This window comes from Vigna radiata, chromosome 8 (genome assembly GCF_000741045.1).
Source record: "Vigna radiata var. radiata cultivar VC1973A chromosome 8, Vradiata_ver6, whole genome shotgun sequence".
In the NCBI taxonomy this organism is placed as follows: Eukaryota; Viridiplantae; Streptophyta; class Magnoliopsida; order Fabales; family Fabaceae; genus Vigna; species Vigna radiata.
The window spans coordinates 39686402-39694980 of NC_028358.1; the positions used below are offsets into that span (position 1 = coordinate 39686402).

Sequence of the window (8579 nt, forward strand, 5' to 3'; positions counted from 1 at the left end):
GACTTGTTAATCCGTATATTAATGAAAATAATGTAACTAATATATTTTGACGATATACAATTACATTTTAGAAATCAATAAAGTAGGGAACAGAAATATGACTGTTCAAAAAAAAAAAAATTAGTCAAACCATATCGTGATGATCATAGAAACATACATTTGTTCAACATCTTGAAGAAAAGTAAACAAAGGTAGGTGTAGCTTAAAGTTTTTCTTTCTGATCTCAATATTTATTATATTTTAATAAATATTGTATTTCAAGATAAATATGTGTCACAAAATTATGAAACACACATCTTTATTAAAATATCTAGATAAAATTAATCTTAATTAGGCGTATCTCATTCTCCAAAAAAAAAAATAAGTTATCTGAAAATAGAAAAAAATTTCATGTACCAACATAGAAACAAAATAATAAATAAAGAAAAGTTACACGGTAGATCTTCATATTTATATTCTAATCAAATAACTGCAACATCCTGCGTGTGCTTCTGAGCTTCCCAAAGTTAGCCTAAATTAAGGTGTCAGGTGTTACTTGTTTTTATCTCCATGATAAGTACCTCCTCCAAACAAATATGCAATGACCTGAAATAAAATACTTAAAAGGTAGTTTTGTTCTGAATTCTCGGTCCCGTTTGAGCCATTACTGCATTCACCCAATGGAAAATGAAAATAAAGATGTCATATTCGAATTATTTTAGTACAAATGAATTGATTAAAGTAATGATGAAACTACAATGGAATTGTAAATATTTAAAATTCACAATATATTAAGTTAGAGATGTTGTAAACTTCACATGTTAAATCTCCCTTGTTACATAGGCCAGAAGACTCTCCCGACAAGACATTATATTTAAAGCATTTTAAGTCTCTAATTTCTATCCCACTCACTCCCTTTTCCGACAAACCTTCTCCGAGGCATCTAATCAACCTTATTTTTTTCACTATTCTTAGCTAAAAAGTAGTTCCTAAAAAGAGATAAAAATTTAGAAGGAATGCCTTTCGGCACTTTGGTTGTTTTCTTTAAATCTACCACCATAACAGACAATTTACTCTTCGGTGAGCTCAATCTTTATCTGACCACATCTACAAATGTCATGTACACAATTGATGAGGTTAATAGAAATGACCAAATGTTTGAAAGACATCTGACCAATCTATTATAGGTACATTTCCCTGTCCTTGCCAGCCAGATCCATCCACATTTACCACTATAGCTCATGTGAAAATTGACTTTTCAGTCATTAGCTAATTCAAACAAACAGTTCAAAAAGTTGCCTTTATGACCCACACATATTTCCTCAACTTTTCATTCCATGAGTGTCATCAACTGTTTAGGCTTAGCTAGTAGTTTGAAGCCCTCACTTTAGGAATGTATATGACATTTTGGAATGCAAAAACAAGGCAATAATACCTATCAAACACATATCCAATGAGTAAATGTTTAAACAGACCAATCTAATTGCAACATCCTTTAGAAAACAGTACCAGATAATTTTCGCCTTTTCAAAATTTTGTTTGCCCTTTTTTTTGATATTGAACGAGTTGGTAATCCCTCCGGCACGGATTTCCGCCTCAACGGCATTTAGTTCCCCTTCATCATCGGCAAGGAATGAGCCTTCTATACCTGTGGGTCTGCATACGAAATTTAATTAAGGCTAAATTGAGACAATTTATTAATTACTATACTGATAACATATTAACAACGGCTCAAAGGTCAACATATAATAAGTTAAAGATATGCAAACTGATCCTGTTGTGCACAAGGCTGGGTGGGATTATACTGAGACTGAAACCGTTTATTAGGTTTGTTAATCCATGAATAAATAGTTTTGAATATACATGAATTGACATAATTAGGGTAGACTAAACACCATTTCCTCTCAGTTATCTAAATTCCAACTTATGACTAAGTTTGAAGTAACTAAGTAGAAGAGATGGGATTGGTGTTTTAAGTTTCCAATATAGAACCAGAGTACAGAAATCCATACCTTGTTAGGTTACATATGAAGAGCCATATAAAAGCACCCAGGAAGAAGACAATCAACAGAAGATAGACAAGGAATCTGGAATCCAGAAGAATCTGCATCTTACATAACTAAATGAGAGTGAGTTTATTGATAGGGTGAGATGAAATGATCCAGTTATGGATGTTATGGATCTAAAGAGGTAGACAAATGGAATTTGATGTTTCATTAAAAGAATTTTAAAACACCTGTCTCTTTCTTGTTAAAAAAATAAAGGCATAGGGTTTAAATATTGAAGAAAATTTCGTCCTTGTGTAAAGTGACACTCTATAGGGTAGAGCCGCTTACTCCAGCTCAGATAAAGTAAAGACTCTTATTATGCCTCTCGCATCTAATTTTAAAATGAAATGAAATGAAATTTTCCTCGCAACTATGGTTGTTTGGGAGATAATGGACATGTTTTACTTTTCAACGAGAAAAGTAAGTCGTTTTTCAGTTTAAGTCACCTTCAATATAACTTCGCCACTATTCCACCCACCCACTCACCCAGTGTATATGTATACACTTAGGTATCACCTTCTAACATCTTAAAAGATGTATAAATACCAAATATCATAATAACCTCTTCTAAACATCTCAACGTAAATATTAAATATATATCCTTGTATATTTTCAATACTATAAGTAAGATTTTATCATATACATTATTTACTTTATTTTTACAACATTAATTAACGACAATATAATGAAAAAAAATATTTGTTAATCATTTAAAATGACACAAAAATCAGATCTGATGAAACGATTGAAAGTTCAAACTAGATGAAGTATTAGTTAAAAAAGTTAAATGTACCTAAATGTGATAAGCACATTATAAAATTTCATTGTAGCGCTAATAGCGACATGAAAAAAGAATTACAACAGAAACGTAGTTAATTTTATTGAAAAGTGTTCATTATACTTGTAATTTCTTTTCATTATTAAAGAATAATTCCTCACTAAGTCTAATCTATTTTAGAAATTTGATAGTCATTTTTTTCAAGTTTGTTTTTGTTCCATTTTAAGATGATTGTTATTCAATTTATTTGAAAAAATATAATATTTCATTCATAAATAAAAACTTATAAAATTTGCAAATTTCATGAATAGTTTCATACAAAATCATTTATGACTACACTGATCAGTTTTAAAGAATGTAATTGCTAATAAAAGTAAGTGTCGGTCATAATAAATAAACGTATTTCTAATTCAAAATTTTAACAAAATAAACTTATAAGTTTTCATTTTTATATATTATTTAATTTTTTCCTTTCGTGTGAGATTTAAATTTACATTTAGATAATTCAAAAGTCACTGTACGATATTAAGTGCTACAATCTTTCATATATCTAATAATGAACATAGAATTAAATTACAATGGCATTAAATAATTAAAGGAGAAAGAGAAACGTTTTTATTGGATATGTTTGAATTAAAGGAGAATACAACCATTTCATGAAAATTTAAAATAAATCCAACTGAAATAGTAGGACAATGGCACACACATGTTGTAATGAGGTCAAGTCAATGACTTGGTATCCAAGGGTTGGAATTTAGTTTGAAACTTTATATGCATTTGGATATTCTTAGTACATTTGGCTAATATGCAGGGAAAATAAATAATTTTATTTATTATTATTTTTAATTATTTATTATTGGTATTATAATAAAAAACAAAAAATTCATTATAAAGTATGATTACTAGTCATTTATAATCAATAATAATAATAATTAAAGAGATAAGTTAAAATGAGTTTCCTCCCGAATCTTATCTTCCGGAAGAGATGGACTCCAAGTTGCATTTGTGCACTTCATACGGATAAAAAGAATCAACGCAAATATTTTTCCTTCCATCTTTTATTATTAGTCTCTGTTTGAATTAAATAGTAAAAGATAAAATTATTTAAATTAGGAAAAAATGAAAATGAATAAATAATTTGGTTAATTGAAGAAAAAAAATTATATAATAATTTGAACAATCATCGAAATATTTATTATTTTTTATTTGTGTGTTTTAATTAAGACGTTTTATATAAATCCACGCGTTATTTCAGTTGTCTTCCCTCTAAGTGTGCTACTTCAGTAAACAAATGGTTGTGAAGAAAAGGAGAGGGAAAAACATAAAACTTCAATGAGAAGTCACAAAAGTAATTATAATGTCTCTTTGTAAAGTATGGATAATAATTTATCAAGTTCACCAAACCTCCTTTTCAGACTGGGAAATTGAACATTCCTGGCAACTACGGTGTGTTTTTGTAATGTGTTAAAATTTAAAGAACAAAATAAGCTTATCCCTTCTAAATAATATTAAATGATGTTCAATTTTTTTTATTTAAAAATAATAAAGAAATATGTTATTGTATTAAGTAAAACAAGTAATAACATTCCTACATTATTTTAGTCTTTCTTTCGATGGAGACTATGTTTCCCAAATGGAACTTCATAAGAAAAAATAAAGTTTCTTTCAAAGTCAATTCAACGGCAGGTGAGACTTAAGTATAAGAAGCATTCTAATTTTAAGAATAGAATTTTAGACTGATTTTCTTGTCATTATATGTGACAATATTATCATATAAAAATTACTAACAAATAATTCGTATTAGTTGATCTAAAATTTAAACTTTAATAACCTTAATTACTGAGGACAGTGAAATTATTGGTGAATTCATATGTCATGATTTCTTTGTGAAAAAATTATCCTCGATATTTATCAAAAGTCAAATTTTGCGTCTTTATTGATAAGAATGACGATTAATTACATAATTTATCACTTAATTATTATTACATTATCAATTTATAGGTACTGATGAGCCATTTAGAAAAATAGGATATAAAATTAGTAAAATAATTATCATCGATAAAGGAAACTAAATTTATGGAACAAGATTAATATAATTATGTCAAGATAATGGATGGATAAAATTAATTGAGTTGTGGTGAATTATCAATTATAATATATATATATATATATATATATATATATATATATATATATATATATATATATAATAGCCATCTGTTTAATTAAAAATTCAATTATACAATTTTATAATTTATTTTAAAAGTTTAAAACTTATAAATTTGAACCAATTTTTTTTATTACGGTTGATTTGACCAAATTTGTTTGATTTTTGGTTTACAATGATTTACTTGAATTTTAATCGTAATCAATTCAATTGAGTTTTATTCACGGTGATCTCGACATATTTTCAGCAGTGGTCGATTAAGTTAAATTGGATCGATTTTTAGTTGTAGCTGACACGTTCAAATTATGTTAAATTTCGGTTATGACCAATGTAATCAAATTTTAACTATGGATCTCTCGATCGAATTCACTGAATTTCCACTTGAGCCTATCTAAATATTTTGGCAAACCTGACTCATGTCAACGTTTGGTTCAGCCGGAGTTATCTCAATTTTAAGCTTGACACGACTCAACATAATCTTTGGTCCCGACCCAGCTTGTCTCAAACACTAAATCAAGTAGATCTGTCTCAACCATTCGTCTTACTCGATCTATCTCGACCATAGGTCCAACCTAAAAAGTCTCAACATTTGACCTGATCTTTCTTATTTTATAACTCATCTTAAACTTGAGTCAAGTTAACCTATCTCGATCTTTAATCTAACCTGACCCGTCTTGATCTTTAGCCTATTTAAACATGTACTAAAGTTTTGTGTGTTAAAGTAAAACACAAATTTCAAGTTATGTTGTGTCTTGAAGTAAAAAACAAATTTCAATACAGTATTTTTAGTTGAAGTTGTAAGTAGTGAAGAAAAAGAGAGGGAAAACCATAATAATAAGTTTATCAACACTCGTTTGCAGACTGCGAAATGGAACTTTCCTCGCAACTACGGTGTGTTTGGAGAGATATGGATATGTTTTACTTTTCAACGAGAATAAGGAAGTTTTTTTTCAGTTTAAGTCACGTTCAATATAACTCCAGGACAAACACGCCACTATTCCACCCACCCACCACAGTGTATATATATACACTTAAATAAATTTGAAAAAAGCTTCAACTTTTGACATCTTAAAAGATGTGTAAATACCAACTATCATAATCACCTCTTCTAAAATATCTGAACGTAAATATTAAACATATTTCTTTATATTTTCAATACGATAAGATTTTATCATATAAACATTATTTACTTTATTTTTACAACATTAATTAACGACAGTATAATGAAAAAATGTGTTAATCATTTAAAATGACACAAATATCAAATCTGATGAAATGATTGACAGTTCAAACTCGATGAAGTATTTGTTAAAAAGTTAAATGTACTTAAATGTGATAAGCACATTATAAAATTTCATTATAGCGCTAATAGTTAATTTTATTGAAAGTGTATGGTAGAAAGACCAGTTGACTCTATCATGATCGGGAAGAGTGGTATCATGATCGGGAACAGAGACAGCAAGATCGGGTTGGGGCTTATGTATGGTAGAGACCAGTTGACTCTATCATGATCGGGAAGAGTGGTATCATGATCGGGAAGAGTGGTATCATGATCGGGAACAGGGACAGCAAGATCGGGTTGGGGCTTATGTATGGTAGAGAGACCAGTTGACTCTATCATGATCGGGAAGAGTGGTATCATGATCGGGAACGGGGACAGCAAGATCGGGTTGGAGCTTATGTATGGTAGATAGACCAATTGACTCTATCATGATCGGGAAGAGTGGTATCATGATCGGGAACAGGGGCAGCAAGATCGGGTTGGCTGACATCCTGGATAGAATTAAAAGGAAGAAGTGAAAAGGTAGGTGGAAGCAGGTCCGAAAGTGTCCGAAAGTGCTGGCGAGATTCAAGGACATGTTAGCGACAGTTACGCTTAGTGAGCGAACTTCGCGAGATTGTGGGCTAGTGGGCGTAGGTGGTTAGGGCCCATAACTTGTATTCAACGTCTATAAATATAAGGGTAAGCAGTCAGGTAAAGGGATCTGAATTTATTCATTCTTACCTTGATATTAATGTGACTCTGCTGACTTGAGCGTCGGAGTGCTAACTTGCAGGTCACAACCGTTCAGGCGTAAGAGTGAAATTATCTGAAACGTTTCGTCAAGACAGTTCCACTCGCGTTTGGTCTTGAATCCTTCACCGAAACAGAAAGTGTTCTTTATAGTTGTAATTTCTTTTTATTGTTAAAGAATATTTCCTAATTAAGTCTAAGTTATTTTAGAAATTTGATAGACATTTTTTTCAAGTTTGTTTTTGTTCCATTTTGAGATGATTGTTATTCAATTTATTTTAAAAATATAATATTTCATTCATAATAGTTTCATACAAAATCATTTATGTGAAAGTACAGAACATTAAGAGAATACAACCATTTCATGAAAGCATAAAATAAATTCAACTGTAATAGTACGATAACGATAAAGTTCGATTGCAATAGATTGCAAATTGAATGTTACAGATTAGATTCCTTCTGGTGCTTCTCACTGAATTAAGGTCTCAATTACTTTTATCTCTATAAGTAAGCCGCTGCTTTTCTCCAGTCACGTACTCAATTGTTGCTTGATTCACTGCCTCGGAATTCGCTGCCTTGCTTGTCTCAACACTATATTCACCAATTCACAGTAAAAGTAGACATCAGAATTTGAAATTTTATTATAACTTAGTGCATAAGTATATGATTAACAGTTAATAGTTTGAAGTGCTAATTTCAATTTAAATTTTCTAAAAGTTAAAAGGGTTAATCTCCAACAATGTTGATTCAACATTGCATATATCAGTTTTGAAGAAATGAAAAAAAATAAAATAAAAAGAAGCAATAGTCTATCTAACGCATGTGAAGATAACATTAAGCAAACCAATCTTTTAAAATGGAATACCGTCCAAATTTAGCCTTGTTATGTTTTTGTTTGCCTTTCTTTTCGTTATTAAATGCGCCGCAAATCTCGTCAGCTCTTATCTCTGCCTCAGTCATGTCTAATTCTGCTTCCTCTCCATTAACGAATGCGTTATATATATACCTCTAGGTCTGCATAAAAAAATTAGCAGTTAATGTTAAATTGAAACAGTTTAGTAATGAGGTAATTATAATCATAATTATACTATTGACTATATAACTCTTAGATTGATAATAGCAAGATCAACACGTCAACGAATAAGTTGAAGACAGTTGAATACAATTAACTTCAATAAAAGTTAGTTAAATAGAAAATTAATTTTAATTTAGAAGGAATATCGAGTATGTAATTTTGAATATATAATTGATAGTTCTAAAAGCAATAATGGGTTATCCATACCTTGTTATGTTATAAACGCATATCAACACACCCAAGCATAAGACCACAAAGGCAAGACGGAATAGGACATCGAGTTCATCAGTTTGCATCTTAAATAAAGTAAAAGAGAGTTAGTGTAGTAGTAGTAGTAGTAGATAGGTAAGAAGAATGATCCAATGTATGCATATTTATAGTATCCAGATAGGTGCACAAATGGAATTTCATCTTTCAATAAAAAAAGTATTAAAAATCTGTTACCTTTTCTTTGAAAGGGGAATTGGACATATAACAAATCAAGTAGTGGTTGAGTATAAAAATAATGCATGTATAAT

General features: G+C 29.8%; 1 protein-coding gene and 1 long non-coding RNA gene across 2 annotated transcripts; both read right to left on the reverse strand.

Moving 5' to 3' along the window:
* Positions 1–336: 336 nt before the first annotated feature.
* On the reverse strand, positions 337–2229 carry LOC106771594. The gene is made up of 3 exons (XM_014657589.2): positions 1992–2229; positions 1489–1635; positions 337–646 (listed from the first exon to the last, which is right to left on the reverse strand). Exons 1-3 carry the CDS (start codon positions 2087–2089, stop codon positions 532–534), a joined length of 360 nt encoding a protein of 119 aa, XP_014513075.1. The 5' UTR covers positions 2090–2229; the 3' UTR covers positions 337–531.
* Positions 2230–7376: 5147 nt separating this feature from the next.
* On the reverse strand, positions 7377–8378 carry LOC111242366. The gene is made up of 3 exons (XR_002669304.1): positions 8269–8378; positions 7852–8000; positions 7377–7577 (listed from the first exon to the last, which is right to left on the reverse strand). It is a non-coding gene; the product is annotated as an uncharacterized LOC111242366 (long non-coding RNA).
* Between the last annotated feature and the right edge of the window lie 201 nt (positions 8379–8579).

What these genes read in the sequence shown, in the direction of transcription:
- LOC106771594 (XM_014657589.2), bottom strand. Translation starts at nt 2,089, where the DNA reads ATGCAGATTCTTCTGGATTCCAGATTCCTTGTCTATCTTCTGTTGATT. An exon ending in TTCATATGTAACCTAACAAG is followed by an intron (nt 1,636 to 1,991) that starts GTATGGATTTCT and finishes TTTCGTATGCAG; the next exon opens with ACCCACAGGTATAGAAGGCT. An exon ending in GAAAAGGCGAAAATTATCTG is followed by an intron (nt 647 to 1,488) that starts GTACTGTTTTCT and finishes GGGTGAATGCAG; the next exon opens with TAATGGCTCAAACGGGACCG.